This window comes from Panthera onca, chromosome B1 (genome assembly GCF_046562875.1).
Source record: "Panthera onca isolate mPanOnc1 chromosome B1, mPanOnc1 haplotype 2, whole genome shotgun sequence".
Classification (NCBI taxonomy): Eukaryota; Metazoa; Chordata; class Mammalia; order Carnivora; family Felidae; genus Panthera; species Panthera onca.
In genome coordinates, this window is record NC_138342.1 from 184,344,600 (window position 1) to 184,370,532 (window position 25,933).

General features: G+C 40.0%; 1 protein-coding gene across 1 annotated transcript in view; it reads right to left on the reverse strand.

Moving 5' to 3' along the window:
* The window catches only part of ASAH1 (N-acylsphingosine amidohydrolase 1), a 50,116-nt gene extending 24,455 nt beyond the window's left edge, over positions 1 to 25,661 (reverse strand). The window contains exons 1-2 of the mRNA XM_060653054.3: positions 25,385 to 25,661; positions 1,414 to 1,460 (exon numbers count right to left, since the gene is read on the reverse strand). Of these exons, the coding sequence (XP_060509037.1) occupies positions 1,414 to 1,460; positions 25,385 to 25,462 (125 nt within the window). The 5' untranslated portion in view covers positions 25,463 to 25,661. The remainder of the gene's footprint in view (positions 1 to 1,413; positions 1,461 to 25,384) is intronic.
* Between the last annotated feature and the right edge of the window lie 272 nt (positions 25,662 to 25,933).

A 25,933-nucleotide genomic window follows, 5' to 3' on the forward strand; every position in this document is an offset into this window, starting at 1 on the left:
TTCAAACTCCATTTACTCCAATGGCCTTTTTTGGTTGAACAGCCTTTCCAACTCCCCCCAACCCCACCTGCCACTCCCTGCTCTCCTCTATAAAAGAGTGTTCCCCTCTTTTGCTCTTTAGGCTTGCCTATGGTTTTGCTGTAGCTTGCTTGTAAAGGATTGCAATTCTCTGTTGTTCCCAAATAAACTCCTTTTTGCTGGTAAAATAACTGGCAGATTTATTTCTTTCAATTTTTTTTTTTAATGTTTATTTATTTTTGAAGGAGAGAGAGAGACAGAGCATGTGCAGGGGAGGGGCAGAGAGAGAGGGAGACAGGGAATTTGAAGCAGGCTCCAGGCTCTGAGCTACCAGCACGGAGCCCTTCATGGGACTCAAACCCACAAAGTGTGAGATCATGACCTGAGCCACAGTCAGATGCTTAACCGACTGAGCCACCCAGGCGCCCACGGCAGATTTATTTCTAACACGTTCAAGTTGTTTTCTTCCTTCCCCCACACCCAGCAGGCCACTTTCAGAAAGTAGGAAAACAGGGGGCGCCTGGGTGGCTTAGTCAGTTAAACGCCTGACTTTGGCTCAGGTCATGATCTCATGGTCTGTGAGTCAAGCCCCGCGTTGGGCTCTGTGCTGACAGCTAGGAGCCTGGAGCCTGCTTCGGATTCTGTGTCTCCCTCTCCTTCTCTGCCCCTCCTCAACTCATGCTCTATCTGTCAAAAATAAATAAACGTTAAAAAAAAAAAAAGAAAGAAAATAGGAAAACAGGGCAAAAAGATTATCCTTCCCTACACCTTTCCCTTTTTTTCCACATTCTGTACCCTCTGGGTGGGTGGGCTATTCTTGGGTCTTTCTCACAGGCTCATTTAGCCACAAAAGATTTGAAAAGGCCATACACCTCGATTAAAAATATAAACATTAAATGCACTAAAATATGACACTGACCCTTCCTTCCCTTATGTTTTTGAATCCTGTGCTGTCTTTGACAGCTTTGATTATCATACCAGGGTTTATTTCTTGAAGGTCTCACATATAAGACTCTATGCTTTTTCCAATATAATCTAGTGGTTCATACTGAGGCACCAAAAAAGTCATCCTCTGCTCTGCACTTGTTGGGATGAGAAAATGCTTAGCGGTAGACAGAATTTACTGGAGAATGGAAATTTTTTTCCCTCTGATTTTGATAGGCTAGAAATGGGAATTTTAATCATGGGGTATTTCCATATTTGTCCAGGGTCAAAGGCAAATATGTAATACACAAACTTGAAAAAATAATTGTCTCGGAAAAAATAAAGGCCTCAGGATAGAAGACATCACTTAATTTTTTGTTCATTATTGTCGTTTTTATGAGATCATTAATTACATAGAGAAAAATCTCCCTAAAGGTCAAAGTCCATTTTGACCATTTGATATTTACTCACGTTGGTCCAGAAGGAGGATAGGTTGATTTTCTGCAATCTTCTGTCCACTAAAAAAAAAGAAAATTAAGTTTCAGAAAGTCACAAATTGAACAGGCAATTTGAAAAACAGTCAAAAGTCATGGCAACAAAAAACAAGCATGGTTTGCCCTTTTATATCATTTCAATACCTCTTAAAAGTCTTCTCCTCCCATGAAAATTTCTATAGTCTCAAACTCAAGTACATTTTCAGTCTTAATTCAGTTTGCACTAGTGCTGTAATGTGGCTTCTATGTTGCAAACACACTGAGTAAAGAGGAAATGTAAAAAGTAGATGGACACGTTCATGTCTGATAGGCTGACTTGTGAGGACCAGAGAATTGCCTGACAAAATATGCTATCGCTTGAATTTATTAGCTAACTCCAGTGTAATAGAGATTTGCATCGCAAACCAGATTTTCAGGACACACTGCGTAGGCCCTTCATAATCTGGCCATAATTTACCTTCTCCGCTTCATTTCCTGCCACTCCCCCACCACGTATAGTCACATGCAACCACATCCTCTGATCGCTCACCCTTCCCCGCCCCAGCATGCTGTTCCTGCTGCCTAACATGCCTTTTTTTCCACCTAGTGAACTCTGGGCTTTAATTTCTAAGATCCAATTCAAATGCTGTCTGTTTTGTGAAGTCTTCCTGTACTTCTCATATGAAAACAGCTATCCTCTCCTCTTATGAAAACAGCTATCCTCTCCTCTACCTTCCCCATGGCACCGAGCCCAGCTCCATTACTGTAGTTATACACTGCAGTGTAACTACTCATTTTCTCTCTCCATGACCAGATTCTGTGCTCCTTGAGGTGAACACGGCTCCTATCACTGAGGCCACTCAGTGAATGAATGAGTGAGACGGTTTCAGGGAGAAGTGTTTTAAGCTCGGTAGCAAAATAAAAGGAGCTCTTAACGTAAAATGAGAAAAGTCCACATGGATTTATGATTCTTTTATTACTAATTCAAGATAGCAAGCATGTTTATCTCCTTCTCTCCACAGACCCAATATTGTAAAAGTAAAATAACTTTTTTTATAAAGAAGTATAGGAGCGCCCAGGTGGCTCAGTCAGTTACGCGTCTGACTCAATTTTGGCTCAGGTCATGATCTCACAGTTTGTGGGATCGAGCCCCATGTGGGCTCTGTGCTGACAGCGTGGAGCCCACTTGGGATTCTCTCTGCCCCTCTCCCCCTCTCAAAATAAACATTAAAAAAAAAAAAAAGAAGTATAAACCCACAATAAGAGGTGGAATAGGGAAGGGAACTACTAGAACTAAAGTATGAGCTCAGAAAATATACCTGCAGCAAATTTGTGTAGGAATGTACATCTAACATCTTATTTTAACTTTTTTTTTTTAATTGAAGTATAGTTGATACACAATGTCACATTAGTTTCAGGTGTACAACATAGTGAACCCACAATTCTATACGCTGTGCTATGCTCACCACAAGCTACCATCTGTCGCCATACAAACTATTACAATACCACTAACTATATTCCCTATGTTGTACGTTTCATCCCTATGGCTTATTCATTTCATAATGTCTTAATTTTTTATAGGAAGGAGGTATATAATATACCCTGACATTACCTGTGATGCAAACATTAACTTTCTAAATAACTTTACTACAGTATAAGTTTCTCATCAAAGTGCTCAAGTTTTGCCTTGTAATTTTAGACTGAATTCACTAAGAAACAGCAGTGAGCATCAAATGATCAGAAGCTAATCCAATCATTAGAATTTAAACTGTTTCTAAATTACTACAGCATAACATACTAGATAATAAATAATAGCAATTTGATAATTCATTATCAAGTTGGCAAAAGCTAATGTTCAAAGCCATTCAATGTTCAGTAACAGTGGTTCACAGTGGTTCTTGTTCGGAAAAATTTTGGCCCGCAGCGCAACTTCACCGCTGTTAACCTATCTAACTACTACTAATACAGTAGTTTGGACATTTAGCATCTATGTCTTATAAAAATTCAAAAAAAATGATAATGGTTAAGTCTACGAAAGCAAAAGAAGTTCATAGTTGATATTACTGGTTTCATTAGCACATGACAGATTCAAATATTTTCCACAAAGTACCTTTCAACCAGTCATATAATTAATAATCACAAGCTTGAAACAGCTTGCATTTTCACAAGCTTTGAACATCTGTCCAGCTAAGCTTTGTCTCCTCTGCACATATTTTTACCATTGTCAATTGTTATACAAAATAGCAGATTCCATTTCAGGTCTTATTGAATTACCAAGTTCTCAAGTTCTTTGAAAGCATCCTTGCCTATAATTGTTCCATGCAGACTATTCATTTTTCCTTTAATTTATAACATTTATTGGGGCGCCTGGGTGGCTCAGTCGGTTAAGCATCTGACTTCAGCTCAGGTCATGATCTCACGGTCCGCGAGTTCGAGCCCCGCATCGTGCTCTGTGCTGACAGCTCGGAGCCTAGAGCCTGCTTCAGATTCTGTGTTTCCCTCTCTCTCTGCCCCTCCACCACTCATGCTCTGTCTCTCTCTCAAAAATAAATAAACATTAAAAAAAATTTTAACATAAAAAATAAATTTATAACATTTATTTAGGCAAAAAAAAATTCCAAAACAAAACTCTATACACACAACATTAACACCTAAGTGATGCCCTGATGTTAATTCAGTTTCAAATTGGCAATGGTGCTTTAATAAATAGCAATAACTGGTCAGTATCAACAACTGGGAATCAATTTGCCTTGTTCTTTAATGGATATGGATGTTTCTGTCAAAGTCCTGGAGAACTGTTCTCATCTAAAGGCTAATAGTGCAACACAATTTTTTCAGGGTGCATTTCTTCTGCAGCAGTCAAATGTGATTTCATTAACTTGCCATTGGGAAATAGTTTTCGTTGCTTTGATAACAGATGAGCTACTTAAAGACCTACTTTGACTGCAGTCTCATTTGCTTTTTAAAATTTGTAAATAAATTCTGCTGTGATGAGATATTTTGCTTTAAATTGTCTTGTTTTTCTGATCATTTTTTCCTATAAGATAGGAATACTGTGATGAGTGCTTAATCATTCCAAGTTGATGTATATTTTATTCCTTTAGCACAACTCTAGATGTGCTGTCATCTAGTTGAGTGACAAGATAATCCCACTCTCTACTTTGCTTCAAGGACACAACATTTGAAGCCCACTTTTCTTGTTTCAACATGATAGGTTTGCATTGGTAACTTTCTTTTTTTTCCCTAGAGATTAAAATAACACAACACATCGATGGGGCACCTGCGTGGCTCATTTTATGTAAGCATCCGACTCTTGATCTTGGCTTAGGTCATGATCCCACGGTTAGTGGGGTCAAGCCCTGCATCAGGCTTGTGCTGACAGCATGGGGTCTGCTTGGAATTCTCTCTCTCTCTCTCTCTCTCTCTCTCTCTCTCTCTCTCTCTTTCTGTCCCTCCCTCCCTCCGTCTCCCCGGTCTGCTTAGGATTCTCTCTCTCTTTCTCTTTGCCCCTCCCCTGATGGTTTTCTTTCTCTCTCCCTCTCAAAATAAATAAAACACAGACACACAAAATAATAATAACATGGTGCATTGATACATGTGGCACTTACAATGCTGTTGAGTTCAAAGTGCATGCACGTCACCTGAAGTGTGCCAAGCAACCGGGAAAAGCCCCAAGTGCACTGTACCCAGGCTCTGCTAGACCACTCAACTGTTGCAATGCTAAGCAGCCACAGACAGTAAGCAAACAAACAAGTGTGGCTACGTTCCAGGACAACTCTGTTTATGGGCACTGACACGTGAATTCCGTATCATTTGCACATGTCACAAAATATTAATCTTTTGATTTTCCCCTTCCAATTTTCCAGAAATGTAAAAACCATTCTTAGCTTAAAAAAAAAACAGGGGGCAGGATGCATTGGGCCAGCTGGCTGCAGTCTGCCAGCCACTGCTGTAAAGCGTGAACACCTATACAAGCTACCTCTGTTCTTCCTACACCTTTTTGTTTCTTTAGAGGAAAACCCTTTGCGGTGGCTTGTGTGAAAAAAAGAGAGAAGGAGATGGAGAGAGAGATTGTGTGTGTTTAGTTTTCTGCCCAGTGACAATGCCATATGTGGTTTTGTATGCAGTGGTCAGGATGGCGGTTATTTCCTGTTTACCGACCCCTCAATTTAACTCTACCTTCATCCTCCTTTATTATCTTTATAAGACCCTCCAGAATAATTGCCACTCTGAGCCAGGAGCCTCTTGGCGCTCTCCTTTTCTCACAACAGCTTCTTCTACTTTGTCTCATCAGCCAACACTCCTCCATTTACTACCGACATACCAAAAATTAATTAGAAGTGCCCCAGATGCAGAGTCCTTAAAATCACACATGAATGGACTTATGCAGTACTTGGCCGCACTTAGCTTTCCTATGGCTGCTGTAACAAATTACCACAAACGTAATAGCTTAATATAACACAAATTTATCATGTTATAGCTCTGAAGGTCCGAAGTCTAAAATGGGTCTGCAGCTCAGAGCTCCCTCAGGGACTCTAAGGCAGAATCTGTTTCCCTGACTTTTCCAGCCTCTAGAGATCACCTGCATTCTTTGACTTATGGTCCCTTCCTCCATCTTCAAAGCCAGCAGCACAGCGTCTTTTCTCTTCTCTGGCCTCCTGCCTCCCTCTTATAAGGACCTCTGTGATTATATTGGGCTCCTCTGAATAATCCAGTATAATGTCCTCATCTCAAGCTCCTTTACTAAATCATATCTGTAAAGGCCCCTTTGCCATAAAAAGCACATACTCACAGCTTCTCAGGACCTGGGCATCTTTGGGAAGCTATTATTCATCCCATCCATACAAAAGAAACTGTCAAGTATGACATATAGTAAAATCTCAATACAGAGCAGGAATAACATATAAACATTTGCAATCAATGTGGGACACTAATCCTGAATCCCAATAAGCAAAATGCCCATCCTATAAGAATTCAATTCTTCTCATTAGTAGACTATGTTACAAAAAAATGTATTAACTTGTTAATATATTTTCATTAACAGAAAATTTGTGGCAATATAGAAATCATGTAAGTACCTACATAATATCCTTGATTTGTCTCTTGGCCCAAAATGCCTAAAAGATTTACTTTCTGGCCCTGCACCAAAAAAAAAGTTGAATGACTCCTGCCTGAGAGTAAAGGTCTCCTATTCTTTTTTTTTTTTTTTTTTTTTTTTTTTTTTAATGTTTGTTTGTTTTTGAAGGAGAGAGACAGCATGAGCAGGGAAGGGGCAGTGAGAGAGGGAGACACAGAATCTGAAGCAGGCTCCAGGCTCGGAGCTGTCAGCACAGAGCCCGAAGCAGGGCTCAGACTCGTGAGCCGTGAGATGATGACCTGAGCTGAAGTCAGGTGCTTAAACAACTGAGCCACTCAGGTGCCCCTAAAAGCCTCCTATTCTAATATTTAGGCACAAAGAAAACAAATTAAAAACAATCTAACTAAAATATACTCCAATAATTTAAGGAACAGAAAAAAATAAATAATATCAAATAACTACCAGTTTCAATATTCTGATTATTCACAATTTAAGGAACAGAAAAAAAAAAGTAATATCAAATAATTACCAGCTTCAACATTCTGATTACTCAAATAGTAACCTCAAGAGAAAGTCAATATATTGTTATATCCATGAAACAAGAGCAGAATGATATGAAAAAAAGGTGACCCAAGTAATTAAAAGCATAACTGCTGAAATAAAAAGACAGGAAAGTAAAGGTGAGAAAATCTGTCTTAGAATATAGAAAATATCATACAGAAAATACAGGAAAAATAAAACCACAGGAGGAAAAAAAAAGATAAATGTTTATAAAATCAATATGTGGGGTCTAACAACTGATTAATAGGATTTCCAGAAAGAGAAAACACAGAAAACAAAGGGGAGGAAATTATGAGTGAAATTATGTAAGAAAATTTTCTAGAGCTGAATGGAGATGTCTTTGAAAGAAAAACGCCTACTGATTACTCAAAAAGTGACTGAAAAAAGAACCTTCAGTCAGACACATTACTGTGCTATTTCAGACATAAAGAATAAAGACAAAAAACATAAAAGCCTCTACACCTAAACTGGGGTGTGGGTCCTACAGAAGAATAAAAATAACACTCCCATCAGACTTCGCAACAGCTATATGAATGCTAGAAAAGAGTTATGCCATTATTTCCTTGAGAAGGAATTAATTTCAAACTAGAGTTTTACAGTTCATCAAACAATGATCAATTTTTATATTTAAATAAAATCTTTGATTTTTAAGTCATTGCAAGGACTCAGTTTACCTCCCACACATTATTTCTTAAGTTACTTCAAGACGTATTCTAGGAAAACAAGGAAGTAAACCAAGTAAAAGAAGAAACAGAATCTCAAAATAATGGCTCCAACTTACAGAGTGGTAAAGGTGATGGAGGGCTCCAGGATACAGGTGTCTAGAAAGGGGGACTCCATACAGTAAACTGTATGGTTTAAGGGCTGGAAGAACTTGAGGATAGGAGAGAAGCATAATTTAAGAACAAAAAACAAACAACAACTAGAAACTAAAGGAAGAAACTGTAGCATTGGAAAAATATGGTCCCTGTAAAAAGAAACTCAGTAGGTTTCAAGAATAGACACAATAAATACTGAGATAATAAGTCAGAAGCTGAACAATATACAGACTACAGTCAGGATGGCATAGCTTTGGTTTCTTCTTCTAATGACAAACAATGAAAAGAAAACAATGAGAAACCCCAAGGGAAAAAATTTGTACAAAAATGCCATGGTATAAACATGAAGCAAACTAAAATGTGGCATGAATATGAATATTTGGCAGAAAATATAGTTGAATATACTTTCAGTGCCATTAGAGTTTTGGCTTCCGAATTATAGAGAAGGAAATGAAATCACAGCACACTAGGCAATAACCAATATTTACAGGTCATACTTCTTTAAACTGTTTACTATTTCCATTTTTTAAAAGGAGATATACAAAGAATGGACGACTCAATTACAGTTACAATTATGTTATTAATGTTTACTATGCAAGAATAAAAGTATATAGAACTGAAGAAGGGAGAAAAAAGTTAGAGGGGTCAAGGATGTCCGTGTGTACCACTTCAATACTGTGCTACAGTATCTACCCAGAGCAAGTAGGCAGGAAAATAAAAAGAATTCATACTGAAAAAGAAGTAAAATGGTCTCATTTTCAGATGATGTAATCCATAGAAATCCTAAGGAATCCACTAAAATTTTAAAAAATAATAATAAATTAATTCAGCAAGTTTGAAGTGTACAAGACCAATGTACAAAAGTTAATCCCATAAATAGCAATGAACAAACTGAAAATGAAATTTGGAAAACAGTTCTACTTAAAATAGTATATAAAAGAATACAGTACTCAGCAGTAAATTTAACCAAAGAAGTGCAAGACTTGCACACTGGAAACTATAAAATATTGTAAAAAGAAATTAAAGACCTAAATAAATGGAAAGACATACATGTTTATAGACTGGAAGACTTAATATTGTTAAGATGGCAATGCTCCTTAAACAGATCCACAGATTTGATGCAATACCTATTAAAATCCCAGCTGGCTTCTTTGCAGGAAGACAAGTGATCCTAAAATTCATATGAAAATTCAAGGGACCTATAACAGCCAAAACAGTCTTGAAAAAGACGAACCAAGATGGAGGACTGACACTTCCTGATTTTAAACTCACTGTTAAAGCAACAGTAATCAAGACATTGCAGTATCAGTATAAAGACAGATAAATCAATGGAAGGGAATTCAGAGTCCAAGAAATAAACCCTCACATTTATGCCAATGGCAAAACTTAGAAATATATATATATCTTACGGCTTAGTGAGAAAAAGACAACTTAATTAAAAATAGGCAAAAGATGTGAAGAGACATTTCTCCAAAGAAAATATAAGTCAACAAACACATGAAAAGATGCTAAACAATAGGGAATATTGTAATAGTCAATAGGGAACAACAGTCAGTAGGGAAATGCAAATCAAGACCACAGTGAGGTACCACTTCACATCCACTAAGATAGCAATACTACTACTACTAATAAAACAAGTGTTGGCATGGATGTAGACAAATTGGGACCCTCATACAGCGCTGGTGGGAGTGTAAAATAATGCAGCTGCTTTGGAAAACCATCTGGCACTTCCTCAGCTAAACATATAGTTATCATGTGATCCAGTTAATTCTGCTCCTATGTATAAAGTGAAAAAATATGAAAACGTGTACATGCAAAAAAACTATACACAAATACAAACGTTCACAGCAGCATTACAACAGGCAAAATGGAAACAACCCAAATGTCCATTAACTGATGGATAGATGATCAAAATGTAGTGTATCCATACAATGGAAATTATTCACTCATAAACAGAAATGAAGTACTGATACATGCTACAATGTGAATGAACCTTGAAAACATTATGCTAAGTGAAAGATGCGAGTCACAAAGGACCACATATTTTATGATCCCCTTTACATAAATGTCAAGAAAGGGCAAATCTATGGACAGAATTTATGTAAGTGGTTGCCTAGGTTGAGGGGTAGGTTTCAGGGTCAGGGCTAAGGGATAAGGTTTCCTTACCTTAGGGATGATGAAAATGTTCTAAAACTATCTGGAGAGATAGTTGCACAATTCTGTAAATATGCTGAAGCCATTAAATCATATACTTTTAGGGGGTGAATTGTATGGTATGTCAGTTATATATCAAAACTTAAAAAAAAAAAAAAAGAAAGGTGCATGGAAAATGGTTGAAGGTAAGCTAAACTTTTATCCATCACTGAAGTATTAGAGTAGACAATGTCTAAAGCTGAGTGAGACAAATTGAGCACAACCATAACAAAGTCATATTCATAATCAGGAGAGATTCAAAACTTTTTGCCCCCAATATGACACAAGCATTAATTAATCAAAAAAGACAGCTGCAAACTACTAGTGTGATAGTAGACATAGGTTCCGGCTGAATGTCACCTGAGTATTAACAGTTAAAAGTGTTTGCTTAGGGAAGGGAATGGAAAAAATCAAGAAGACTGTTGATTTTCATCATAAGCCTATCTACATCATTTGATTTTCTTGGACTATATGCTTTGGTAGAAATTTTAAAACATTAAATTCAAAATTACATGATTCTGAGGTGCCTGGGTGGCTCAGACGGTTAAGTGTCTGACCCTTGGTTTTGGCTCAGGTCATGATCTCATGGTTCATGGGTTCAAGCCCCACATTGGGCTCTGCACTGACAATGTGGAGCCTGCTTGGGATTCAATCTCTCTCTTTGTCCCTTCCACTCTTGCTCTCTCAAAATAAATATACTTAAAAAAATAATAATGTCATTTCATTTACATGATGTGGAATATTTTCAAAGAATGAGTCTCTGACATTGTTTTTTAGTGTTTTAAAGCAACATTATCTAAAATTATTTTAAAATAACAACTTACAGAGCAAGCACAGGAAGATGGTGGCAGAGTGGAAGGACCCTAGGCTTTCCTCATCCCACAAACACAACTAGATAACTATCAAATCATCCTAAATGTCTCAGAAATCAACATGAAAAGTGGCAGAAAATACTATTCAAGTAAAGGTAGAGAAGAGGCCACATTGAAGAAGGCAGGAAGTACAGAGATGTGCAGTATGGGAGAAAAACAGATGGTGGCTGTTGCCGTGGGGAGGGAGCCAAGGTCATAGAGAAGGGCAAGTGACAAACTAGCACACAGGGGAGCACATGGCAAAACAAAATCCCCACAGCAATAGACTTAGAAAGCAAGAGGGGCCAAATTTTTTGACTTCTGGCAAGCAGTGGGGCTTAAAGCCTGGAGTTTTAAGGGTCAGTGGGCTTGGCTGGGATACACCCCAGAGGGCATTGTGCTGCTCTTGGACAGAAAGCAGGTAAACAATCTGCAGAAACTGTGTAGAAATAGCGATGTGAAGAGTGCCTGGGGCACACAGTTTGAGGATTATTCACTCATGTAGGAGGATGTCCCAGAGAGACAGCATTCACAGAGAGACCCCTCTAGGAACAAAGGAATCGACTGCCACTATTCCCTTCCCTGACCCTCAGCATAAGCACAGGACCACCTGCAGGAATGAGCACCACTCCCACACTTACTGCCCAAGGTGCTTAAACCAAGCCTTGATCCCACACACCAGTGGAACTGCCCCTCCTAATAAGCTTTCCTCAGTCTCAACACAGTGGAGCCCTTCCCCCAGAACACTGGCTCAACCTCCTGCTTACACTGCGTCTTCCAAAGTGGGAGTTTTGCAGAGCTTCTGCTCCAGCAGGGGTGGCAAAAGGTCTCATTTCACAGGTCAGAGCACACCTAGTCAAAATGTGCGACATTCAGACCAGGGACCAAACAATGCCCACAACAGGCAAAGAGAGCCTCTGTAGACAACTGGTGTCACAGATAAACTGTCCAGGACACCAGAAACAGAGCATAGGCAGCACACACTAGAGATACTCCAGGAAGCACCAGGCCCTGGAGAACAGAGGACACCATAAGGCAGGGCACTGTAGGACCTCTTCTTCATAAGGCCATTATCCTCAAGAATAGGGGATATAGCTGACTTTCCTAACACACAGCAACAGGCACAGACACTTGGACAAAATGGAAGACAGAGAAATTTATCCCAAATGAAAGAAAAGGACAAGACCTCAGCCGGAGATCTAAGTGAAACACATATAAAGTAACATGCCTGATAGAGAATTTAAAGTAACAATCATCAGGACACTCACTGGACTTTAGAAAAGAGTGAAAGACATGAATGAGACCCTTAACACAGAGATAAGGAATAATATAGCAGAGATAAAGGGTATAGCAAATGAAACGAGAGACATGTTAATTGAATGAACAGCAGGATGGAAGAAGCAGAGGAATGAATTAGTGATCTAGAAAACAGTAATGGAAAATAATCAAGATGAACAAAAGAGAGACAAAATAATTATGCAACACTAGAAAAGATTTAGGGAACACAGTGACTTCATCAAGTGTAATAACATTCATGTTATAGGACTCCTAAAAGAAGAAGAGTGAGAAAAGGGGCTAGAAAACTGACTTGAAGAAATAATAGCTAAAAACTTCCTAATCTGGAGAAGAAAATAGATGTCTAGATCCAGGGGGTACAAAGAACTATCAAAATCAATAAATGCAGGGGCACCTGGGTGGCTCAGTCACTTAAGTGTCTGACTTCGGCTCAGATCATGTTCTCACAGTTCATGAGTTTGAGCCCCACTTTAGGCTCTGTGCTGACAGCTCAGAGTCTGCAGCCTGATTTGGATTCTGTGTGTGTCTCTCTCTGCCTTTCCCCTGCTTTCAATCTCTTCTCTCTCTCAAAAATAAATATTAATTTTTTTTTAAATCAACAAAAGCAGACCCGTTCCAAGACTATTTATAATTAAATTGGCAAAATTTAGTGATAAAACAATTTTAAAGCATTAAGATAAAACAAGGCAGTAACTTACAAAGGAAAACCTATAAGGCTAGCAGGAGATTTTTCAGCAGAAACTTTCCAAGTAAGAAGGAAGTGGCAGGATATATTCAAAGTGCTGAATGGGAAAAATCTGCAGCCAAGAATACTCTAACCAGCAAGGCTATCATTCAGCTAGAAGGAGAGGTAAAAAGTGTTTCCCAAACAAAAACTCAAAGAATACGTGACCATTAAGCCAGCCCTGCAAGAAACATTAGAGGGGACTCTTTGAGTGGACAGAAGAGACCAAAAGTGAGAGTATAAAGGTAGGAAACATGAAAACAGTAAAAAGTAATATTTCTGTATAAAAATCAGTCAAGGAACTCACAAAGTAAAAGGACATAAGACATAACATATATCTAAAACATGGGTTAGAGAGGATTAAGGAATGGGTTCCAACACAAATGACCGACAATTTAATATAGACTGCTATATTCAGATGTGGTTATATACAAATCTAACAGTAATTATATATCAAAACCCACTAATAAACGTGCAAAGAACAAGGAGAAAGAAATCCAAATATACCACTAAGAAAATCAGGAAACCATGAAAGACAGAAATACAAAGAAAGGATCAGAGAAAATCTTCTGAAACAACCACAAGACAAATAATAAAATGACAATACATACATATTATCAACAAATACTTTGAATGTAAATAGATTAAATGCTTCAATTATAAGACAGAGGACGATTAAAAAAACAAGATAAAAAAACAGGAATGGATAAAAATGGATAAAGAAACAAGATCCATCTATATACTGGCTACAACAAACTCATTTTAAACTTAATGACAAGTACAGATTGAAAGTAAGGGCATGGAAGAGCACCTGGTGGCTAAGTCGGTTAAGTGGTTCTTGATTTCAGTTCAGGTCACAATCTCATGGCTCATGGGATCAAGCCCTGTGTCAGGCTCTGCTTTGACAGCATGGAGCCTGCTTGGGATTCTCTATCTCTGCCCTTCCCCTGCTTGTGCTCTGTATCTCTCTCTCTCTCTCAAAATAAATAAAATTTTTTTAAAAATAGAAAGGGTATGGAGAAATATTTATCATGCAAATGGACGTCAAAAGAAAGCCAGAATAGCAATACTAATATCAGACAAACTAGACTTTATTTTATTTTATTTAAAAAATCAAACGTTTATTTATTTTTGAGACAGAGAGAGACAGAGCATGAACGGGGGAGGGTCAGAGAGAGAGGGAGACACAGAATCAGAAACAGGCTCCAGACTCTGAGCTGTCAGCACAGAGCCCGATGTGGGTCTTGAACTCACGAACCGCGAGATCATGACCTGAGCCGAAGTTGGACGCTTACCCGACTGAGCCACCCAGGCGCCCCTAGGCTTTATTTTTTTTTTAATTTTATTTAATTATTTTTAATATTTCTGAGACAGAGACAAAGCATGAGTGGGGGAGGGGCAGAGTGAGAGGGAGACAGAATCAGAAGCAGGCTCCAGGCTCTGAGCTGTCAGCACAGAGCCTGATGTGGGGCTCGAACTCACGAACTGTGAGATCATGACCTGAGCAGCAGAAGTCGGTCGCCCAACCGACTGAGCCACCCAGGCGCCCCACAAACTAGACTTTAAAAGAAGACTGTAACAAGAGACAAAGAAGGGCACTACATAATCATAAAGGAGACAATCCAACAAGAAGATATAACATTATACATATTTATGCACCCAAAAACATAAAACAGTTAATAACAAACGTAAAGGAACTAATCAACAGCAATACAATAATAGTAGGGGACTTTAACACCCCATTTATGTCAAGGGACAGATCATGTAAACAGAAAATCAACCAGTAAACAACAGCTTTGAATGACACGCTAGAAGAGATGGATTTAACAGATATATTCAGAACATTCCATCCTAAAACAGCAGAATACGTATTCTTTTCTAGTGCACAAGGAACATTCTCCAGAACAGATCACATTTTAGCCCATAAAACAAGCCTCAACAAATTCAAAAAGATTGAGGTCATATTATGCATCTTTTCTGACCACAACACTATGAATCTAGTAGTCAACTATAAGAAAAAAATCTAGAAAGACCACAACAAACACATGTAGGTTAAATAAGATGCTACTAAACAATGAATGTGTCAGCCATGAAATAAAAGAAGAAAAAAATGTACATAGAAACAAATGAAATTGAAAACACATTAGTCCAAAGCCTCTGGGATGCAGCAAAAGTGGTTCTAAGTGGAAGTTTATAGGAATACAGGCCTACCTCAAGAACAAGAAAAATCTCTAACAATGTAATCTTTCACCTAAAGGAGCTAGAAAAAGAATAAACAAAACCAAAAATCAACATAAGGAAGGAAATAATAAAGATTAGAGCAGAAATCAATGATACAGAAACTAAAAAAACAAAATAAAACAACAACAACAACAACAACAACAAAACAATAGAACAGATCAATGAAACCAGGAGCTACTTCTTTGAAATAATCAATAACATTGACAAACCTCTAACCAGACCTATTAAGAAAAATAGATAAATAACTCAAATTAATAAAATCACAAATGATATAAGAGAAATAACAACCAATGCTACAGAAATACAATTATAGAAGAATATTATGAAAAATTATATGCCAACGAACTGGACAACCTAGAAAAAGTGGATAAATTCTTAGAAACATACAAACTACCAAAACTGAGATACGAAGAAACAGAAAATTTGAGCAGACAGCAAAGAAACTGAGTCAGTAATCAAAAAATTCCCAGCACCAAAAGTCCAGGGCCAGAAGGCTTCACAGGTGAATTCTACCAAAACAAAAGGGGAAGGAAAACTTTCAAATTCACTCTAAGAGGCCAGCATTACCCTAGTATCAAAACCAGATGGGGCGCCTGGGTGGCTCAGTCGGTTGAGCGTCCGACTTCGGCTGGGGTCATGATCTCACGGCTCGTGAGTTTGAGACCCGAATCAGGCTCTGTGCTGACAGCTCAGAGCCTGGAGCCTGCTTCAGATTCTGTGTCTCCCTCTCTCTCTGCCCCTAATCCACTCGCATTCTGTCTCTGTCTCTCTCAAAAATAAATAAACATTAAAAAAAAATGTAAAAAAAAAACCAGACACCACAAAAAAGGCCACTATCCATGATGAACACAGATGCAAAAAATCCTCAACAATATACTCATAAGCTAGATCTGACAATTCGTTTAAAAAAAAAAAATCATTCACCATGATCAAGTAGGATTTATTCCTGTGTTGAATGGATAGTTCAATATTCACGAATCAGTCAATATGATACATTACATCAATAAGAGAAAGAGAAAAAGATTATTTCAATAGACAAAGAAAAGCATTTGACAAAGCACAACATCCATCCATGATAAAGACCCTCAGCAAAATAGGTTTAGAGGGAACATACCTCAACATAATAAAGGTTATATATGAAAAACCCACAGGTAACATCATCCTTAATGGGCAAAAACTGATAGCTTTCCCCTTAAGGTTAGGAACGAGACAAGCACCACATTTATTCAACACAGTATCAGCCACAAATGTCAGACAACAAAAAGAAAAATAAAAAGGCACCCAAATTGGTAAAAAAAAAAAAAAAAAAAAAAAGTAAAACTTTCACTACGTACAGGTGCCATGATACTATATATAGAAAACCCTAAAAACTCCACCAAAAAACTGCTAGAATGGATAAATGAATTCAGTAAAGTCACAGGATACATAATCAATCTATAGAAATCTGTTGCATTTCTACACTCCACTAATGAAGCAAAAAGAAAAACTAAGAAAACAATCCCATTTAAAAGTGCACCCAAAATAATAAGATACCTAGGACTAAAACTAATGTACTCTGAAAACTATTAAACACTGATGAAAGAAACTGATGAGGATACAAAGAAATGGAAAGACATTACATGCTTATGGATTGGAAGAACAAATACTGTTAAAAGGTCTATACTACTCAAAGCAATCTACACACTTAATGAAATCCCTATCAAAATAGCAACAGTATTTTTCACAGAACTTGAACAAAGGATTCTAAAATTTGTATGGAGCTACGAAAGACCCTGAATAGCTAAAGCAGTCATGAAAAAGAAAAGTAAAGCTGGAGGCATACAATCCTGGACTTTAGCCTGTACTACAAAGCTATAATCATCAAGACAGTATGGTACTGGCACAAAAACAGACACATAGATCAATGGAACAAATTAGACAACCCAGAATTAAACCCAAAACTCTATGGTCAACTAATCTTTGACAAAGCAGGAAAGAATATCCGATGTAAAAAAGACAGTCTCTCCAGCAAATCGTGTTGGGAAAACTGGACAGCGACATGCACAAGAATGAACCTGGACCACTTTCTTACACCATACACAAAAATAAACTCAAAATGGATGAAAGACCTAAATGTAAGACAGGAAATCATCAAAATCCTAGAGTGGAAAACAGGCAACAATCTGTTTGACCTCAACCACAGCAACTTCTTACTAGACATGTCTCCTGAGGCAAGGGAAACAAAAATGAACTACTGGGACCTCGTCAAGATAAAAAGCGTCTGTACAGTGAAGGAAACAATCAGCAAAACTAAAAGGCAACCTTCCGAATAGGAGTATTTTCAAATGACATATCCAAAAAATAGCTTATACGACTCAATACCCAAAAACAAATAATCTAATTAAGAGATGGTCAGAAGAAGTCAACAGACACTTCTAAGATGATATCCAGACGGCCAATAGATACATGACAAGAAGTTCAACATAACTCATCAACAGGGAAATGCAAATGAAAACCACAATGAGGTATCACCTCAAACCTGTCAGAATGGTTAAAATCAACAACAAAGAAACAACCGGTGCTGGCAAGGATGCAGAGAAAAAAGAACTCTCCTGCACTGTTGGTGGGAATGCATACTGGTGCAGCCACTCTGGAAAACAATATGGAGATTCCTCAAGAAGTTAAAAATAGAACTACCCTATGCTCCAGTAATTCCACTACTGGGTATTTACCCACAGATAACAAAAATACTAAATCAAAGGGATACATGCACCCCAATGTTTACAGCAGCATTATTTACAATAGCCAAGACATGGAAGCAGCCCAAGGGTCCATCAATAGATGAATGGTAAATGAAGATGTGGTAATATATATGTAATGGAATATTGTTCAGCCATAAAAAGAACAGACTCTTGCCATTTGCAATGACATGAATGGAGGAAGCTAGAGTATAATGCTAAGCATAGTCAGAGAAAAACAAAATACCATATGATTTCATTCATATGTGGAATTTAAAGAACAAAACAAACAAGCAAAGGAGAAACAAGGGAAAGGGTCAAAGCAAGAAACAAACTCTTAGTTATAGAGAGCAAATGGATGGTTACTGGAGGGGAGATGGATCAAGGAGGACACTCGTGATGGGCACCAGGTGATGTATGGAAGTGTTGAATCACCGTGTTATACCCTGAAACTAACATTATACTGTGTTAAGTAACTGGAATTACAAACAATGACAACAATATATAACTGCACTGAGGGCACGTCACTCACCAGTCCTTCTCTAGCAAAGTCAGAAAAGGACACCAAAAAGTAGCACTCTACCTAAAGTCTTAAGGTGCAACTATGAATTTTCCAAACATATCATTGCATAAGGGTAATTCTTAACTTTAGAAATGCAGCTCTTACTTCATTCTAACTTATTCACCATAAGATTCTCCTAAATATCACAACTTTTGGTTAGTTTAAGATGTGATTTGATTCATAAAAATCCAATGTAAGCCCTTTTACCGAATTTCAAGTTATCAGGAACTTTAGGTTCATGTTCTGGATGCAAGGCCCATCTCCACCAGTGACGGAAGGTTACACAGGTGAAGACAGAGCCAGTCTCCAAAGCCCCGGCCCAGCTTCCGCCCCCCACTCCCTGCTCTCTCTCACATAGTTTCCCACAGAGATAGCAATAAAACCAATGCCTCAATTTAATTCCTAATAGTGAACAATCTAAATTCCCTTCAGGGCTTTTAACAATCACTAGCATCAACTCGGCAAGTAGTGCAATGTAATAATGCTCATCTCTCCCTAATAATTCTATCTGCATGAGCTGGGTGGAAAAGCCAATATAAAAAATCCAACTACAAGGTATATTTCTTATGAGACAATGTGAGGAAAGTTAAAAGTGCTCTATCAAGTCCAGGAGAGAAATCAACCTGCCCCAGAGGTGAGAGCAGTCTCCCCATAATATATGTGGGACTTTGAGGCCAATAAAACATCGTATTAGGATAATCCTGGCAGCAAAAAATAAACATGAAGTACAGACATGACATCTACATAAACTCGGGCTGAAAGAGTTAAGGTTAAATGTGAATGAAATTTTTTTTTTTTTAATTTATTTTTGGGACAGAGAGAGACAGAGCATGAATGGGGGAGGGGCAGAGAGAGAGGGAGACACAGAATCGGAAACAGGCTCCAGGCTCCGAGCCATCAGCCCAGAGCCTGACGCGGGGCTCGAACTCACGGACCGCGAGATCGTGACCTGGCTGAAGTCGGACGCTTAACCGACTGCGCCACCCAGGCGCCCCGTGAATGAAATTTTTTAACGCATCAGCTCAAGACCAGAGTATTTCAGGTGCTCAGAAGGTATTAACACCGAAGTCATGTTAAACAAAAAGGTTAGATTTGGGGGTAGAGACAGCTGTATCCTCACCTTCAAGGGAGATTTCAACAAGGAAAGACCACTTCAAAATCTATGTAGAGACTTGAAATGGAATTACAATAATCTCATCTGTTATATAAAGTTTCTTACTATCACCAAAATTATACATAGTTTAAATAATAGACATCCTTATCAAGGTAGGTAAATATTTAAATAGGTGACAGGTAAAGATTACAACTAGGGGATAGGTAGAGGTGCTATTTGGTTGGCCTGGCATATTGTGCTGCACTTTACCACAGGGGAAAAAAATACAACCAACTTAGAATCTCAATCTCTCTCTCACTTGCTCTCTCTCATTTTTGCTTCCCAGCACCAGAGGAAATGGTGGAAATCTCTGGAAAGTGTTTTGTCAACACTTTCTGGGTCAGTGAATTCTCTGATTATTCTAGTTATTTGATAGGAACTTGAACCTCTTTGAAATTAAACAATCTTTATGTCCTCCCCACTCATAAAGAAAACTTACAGAGCTACTGGCCACACTATTATTTAGAAAAACAACATAGAAAGTGAAAATTCTTCCATTAGCAACTCAAATGCTCCATGCCTAAAAGGAATGACCTAACTCATCCAGGTCCTCAAAATATTTGAGTCCTGCAGAATCAGCGAGACGAACCAGTCCACGAACTGGGTGCTTCTGAGAGTCTACAAAAAAGTTCAGGAAGTCCTCGTGCACATGTCTTATTCACATACTCAGAAAAAGACAATGAAGGGTAACTCGAAGAAATTACGTAACTCACACCGTGTTCACACCATCAGAAAAGAAGTCGAACAATTCTAGCCAGACAATTTTAATTCTTTAATTTACCGACAACAATTTTCTTTTTTTTTTTTTTTAAATTTTTTTTTTTAAAATTTTTTTTTTTTTTTTTAATGTTTATTTATTTTTGGGACAGAGAGAGACAAAGCATGAACGGGGGAGGGGCAGAGAGAGAGGGAGACACCCGACAACAATTTTCTAAGATTTGTTTCTTAAAATGTTCTCTTGTGTACCACAGAGCAGACACTTACCTACTGAGTAAGGCATGTTTCTTGCATATGTAACAAACTCAAATGGGCAAGCAAAACTTACTTGTTTTCTCACCTTTGATGGCATGGCACTCTGTTAAACTAGGAATATTCAGGTGAAAGGAAGGGGAATAAACCTTCCACGAGGGCTAGGATCCTTATACCTATCACTAACCCGTTCCCAGCATCCGGAACAGAATCTGGCACACAGTAGGCATGCAGTATTTGCTGGCTAAGGGAACAGATTACACCTGTGTGTTCCTTCCTTTGGCGTACTGGGGGAACACAGACACAGTACGGTAATATTGGCCAGGCCAGAAGGTGTGTATGTGGTTTGTGGAAACTTTGTGAAAATCATTGCCAAAAGCTGACCTAGTAGCTCATGTCAACAATGTTATTAATCATACGAGAAGTTCATGCATAAAAAGAAGCTTGATTTAGGGGCGCCTGGGTGGCTCAGTCGGTTAAGGGTCCGACTCTCGATTTAGCTCAGGTCATGATCTCACAGTTTGTGGGATCGAGTCCCACATTGGGCTCTATGCTCACAGTGCAGAGCCTGTTTGCGATTCTCTCTCTCTACCTCTCTCTGTCCCTTCCTCTCCTTCTCCCTCTCCTTCTCCCTCTCCCTCTCTCTCAAAATAAATAAATAAACATTAAAAAATAAAAATAAATAAATTTGATCCAGCAATTAAGTACTGGGCCATTGGGTTTCACTTTCACACAGTTTCGGAATCTGCTCGCATTTATTACTGACAACAGTCATCTCTCCCATGCTGATTCCTTTCCTTCTCATCACTCCTCAGCCCAACTGCAAGCTATCTTCTGCTCCCAACACCGCTCAGGACAAGTGACCAGTGTCCTCCAACTGCCAAATATAACGGACACCTGACATCTCAGTGGCATCCTGCACAGGGAGACCACTATCCACTCTCTCCTCTGAGCCTCCCCAAGACTCATCTTCCCACTGTGGCTGCTGCTTCACCTTTGCCATCTCTTCTCTACTTGACACATGTACGTGCGCAGGTGCCCTGACCCCTGCTTAGTCCTCTTCTTTTCTGTGTCACCTTTCTGCTCAACGTTCACTTGCTCCTAAGCCTTCAAGTGATAAGCCTGGGACTCCCAATCTCCCTCTTCTGAGCTTCCGTCCCAAAGGCCTGCTGGATACCCTAGAGCCATGGGAAATGCCACCTAACCAGAACAAAAACAATCTTCATTCTTCCAACCCCAGCTTTCCCCGTCCTGTGCTTCCTGGCAGTGATGCCGCCATTCAGCCGATTGAGCACTTGAGAAACGTGCTTGTCCCTCCTCCTCATCCAATCCTTCCTTCTGCTCATTCTACCTCCTACTTTTCTCTGGAACCATCTACTTCTCTCCCTCTCCACTGCACCACCCTCCACATGTATGTCACCCTCCACCTGTGTTCTCCCCTGGACTAGTCTCCTCATATCCACCCCTGCTCACTTCCAACCCAGACTTATCTTTTTATTTTTTTGAGAGTTCATTTATTTTGAGAGAGAGAGAGAGAGAGAGAGAGAGAGAATGGGAGGGAGAGAATAAGAACAGGGGAGGAGCAGAGAGAGAGGGAGAGCAAGACTCCCAAGCAGGCTGCCAGCAGCCAGCACAGAGCCCGACTCTGGGCTCAATCCCAGGAACTTCATCAACTCAGATCATGACTTGAGCCAAAATCAAGAGTCGGATGCCCAAATGACTGAGCCACCCAGGCACACTGCCCCCTCCCCCCACCCCCAGACTTTTTAAAATGAAAACACTTGGGGCACCTGGATGCCTCAGTCGGTTAAGCGACTAGCTCTTGATATCAGCTCAGGTGATATCACAGTTCTTGAGATTGAGCCCCCATCAGGCTCTGCACTGACAGCGTGAAGCCTACTTGGGATTCTCTCTCTCTCCCTCCCTTTCTCTCTCTGCCCCTCCCCCACTAGCGCTTGAGTTCCCCCCCCCCCCAAATAAATAAACTGAAAAAAAAAAATAAAATAAAAACTCTTCCCAAGGCCACAGAGCCCTGAGTGACACTGTCTCCATCTCCCTCTTCAGACATTTCTTGTGCCATTCCCATCACCACCATCTTTTAGTAGGTCTTTTAATAAAGTCAGTAATTAAGAATGACTCAGGAAGACCTTAAAATATGCTATACTCTGAAAAGCCTCAAACACAAAACCCACAGACATTCCAAATCAATAATTTTGTTTGTAACTTAAAGCCAGTCTTCATTGTTCACATTTATCAAAAGTAGTTTTGAAATATCTTTTGTTACTAAGTCGCTATGCACAGTTTATCGTATGATTCAAAAAGTGCTTCTTCTCATCAGGGAATGAGGTCACTAGACTTCTATGAGGTTCCAAAGGTCCTTTCAGCCAGAATTTTTCAGATCAATAAAATATTAAGAGAGGCCCAGCACAAGGGAGTCCAAATTTTTATTCTTCTATGTGGAGGTGTTAAAAACAAACAACCCCCACCCCCACACACAGAAGAAAGAACACTTTAATAACAAAAATTGAAAAGCCATAAAGTCAGAATAGCAGCTAACATTCTAAATGAACAATTTTGGTTTGATGCCCTCATTTTTCTCATTTCATTAAAGATTTGTGAAAACAGGTTCCCAAACTAAAATCAGTAGCTAGACAAGATTTTGACAACCCTTATCCTAGATAAGAACTACTGTTCTTCTAAAGACAGCTTCATCAAGGCTCTTGCTTGAGGGGCACCTGGCTGGCTCAGTCAAAATTCGACCCTGGATCTCGGGATCATGAGTTTGAGCCTCATATTGCATGTGGAGATTACTAAAAAATAAACACATAAACTTTAAAATAAAATAAAAACCTTCTTGAAAAAAATAAAGTATTGAAAGGGGGGAAAAAAGCAGCCCCTGACATCTAAAACTGTTCAGAGGTTCATAATTAGACCCCAATATGATTACAAACTGGTATGTACTTACATGAAGGCCACTTCTGTTTGCCTGTTGGATATAACTAATCTCATGAATACCCACTGCAGTTAAGGTTACTCTGAGACATGATAAAATGAAACAAAGCAAGGCTACTTCTGTTTTAAGCACAGACAAAACAAGGGTATTGTGCAACCTACAAAATACCAAACATCCCCTTCTCTTGCTAAATTAAAGTTTCTTCTTTACCCAGTCACAGAATTTTAAAAGTACCCAATAGTGGAGTGCCCGGGTGGCTCAGTTGGTTAAGAGCTTCCGACTTAGGCTCATGTCACGATCTCACGGTTCCTAGGTTCAGGCCTACGTAGGGCTATGTGCTGACAGCTCAGAGCCTGGAGCCCACTTTGGATTCTGTGTCTCCCTCTCTCTCAGCCCCTCCCCAACTCATGCTCTCTCTCTCTCTCTCTCTCTCTCTCTCAGCAATGAATAAACATTAAAAAAATTTTTTTAAATATCCGATCTAGAGCAAACCCCCTGTTCCTTGGACCCACCCTCAAATTACACAACCCAAGTCCAGATTATGAAATAGGTTTTGCCAAATGCCCTTCTACCAAGAGGGCAAAAGTTTGCGTTCTTTTTCACTGTAAAGAGTAATAAACCTAATTTGTTCAACTACAGATGTGTTTACTGCTGGCCTTTAGCCGAAGGCACTTAAGAGTATCAAAGTATTAAACTCTTTTAAAATACTCATAATCCCAACCACTTTAAAGCAAAGGAATTCCCTACACACTCTAAAACAACCCTAATTTTATGTCTTCTTATGCCCTTCTAGTTCTTGTCCACATGTATATACTGTGTGTTTTTCTGTTACTGAAATCACTGTACATACTATTTTATTCTGCTTTTGCTTAATGTTCTATCAATTTTAATGAATGAATAACATCCCACCGTGATTTTATTCTTAAATCATTTCTCCTCAGAAAAATAAGAGTAAAAGGAGAGAATGCGTATCTTGTTCCCACTGCTGACATCCTAAGCTATTCAAGACCACCCTCATCTAACCTCAGGTCAAATGCACCCAAGTGCCTTTATACCTGATCTGCTGGCCTGTCCATTTACTCTGCAAATGGAGTTTTACTGTTTCCAAAGAAGAGAATTATGAAAGAGCACCAGACTAGGTGTCAAGAGGCCTGAGTATCTAGACATACTTCACTAAACAATAGTGTAACCTCTGGCTAAACGTTTTCCCACTGGGTTTACTTCCTCCTCTGTAAAGTAAGTCAGGCTGGTCCCTCAGTGTCTCTTGCAGTTAACAAATCTGGGTTCCCCTGACTTCCTTCTGGGGAAAGTGCCACGGGACAGGCGTTCCCATGACTGGGGGTCAAGGCCACAGCAGCCACACGGGGCCAGTCTGGGCAGCTCCCACAGCCCTGATTGTGGACTCCTCGGCCTTTCCCAGGGATCTCAGGAGCCTCGGGGGCAATCTCTCCCTCAGCGCCTCTTCACCTGGCAAAGAATGCCCCAGTCATCAAGCAGTCTCTCGCTTAATTGAGTTATGTACACAAGTCGACTGAACTTTTCTCTTAGCAGTGCAGGATGCGCAGGCCTGGAACTGGTAGAACAAGTGCAATCACTCAAATTTGGGGGGCGTGCAAATCACAACCAGCATTCCGCCGAGGCCAGGATTTCCTTAAAGGTTTTCTTGTCCAAAGGTGTACGGAATCAAACCGAGGTAGGGTTCACCAGCCCACTCTGCACCCACACTGCCAAGCGGGATACCGTAGACCCCGGAAAGATGCTGCCCCGCACCAGGTGTTCCTCAAGCCACACCCGCACCTGCGCCACCTCCACGCTGCATGCCCCTCTCCGCGCCCTCCCCTAGAGCTCACCCACCGGCGGCGCATTCTGTGCCACGGCGCACGTGGCAACCACGGTCAAGAGTACGAAGGTTAGGCGACCCCAGCCCAGCATGGTCCCGGTAGCTCTGAAAGACGCCTGCCGAGGCTGCAAGAAGTACCACCTGAACTCGAAAGCAGGCCTCGCCCCGCCGCCGCGTGACCAGATGCACGGGGCCGCACCAAACGAGACGGGGCGGGGCGAGCGACGAGATGGGGCCAAAAAGAGAGGCTGGGGCTTTTCTGTGTTGCGGCAGGTGTAGCAAGAACAGGAAGCCTTCCGAAAGGAGTGAGGAGCGGGGAGCCCTCGCGATGGGAGTCAGAGCTTGCATGAGGACCACGATATTGGTCGGGCCTCTCCCCCGGTCTCCTGGGCAGTGGTTGGGCCCAGCCAGAGCCCCGCCCCCGGTGGGTGGGGCTCAGGAACTTTTCCCCGGGTCGCGCCCTATGCAGGTCCGCGCGCACTTCGGGACCCACTCCGCTGCCGGCTGCGGGGCGACAGAAGCCGGGAGCTCCCGCTCTACTCCGAGCTTGGTGCTACCTGTAC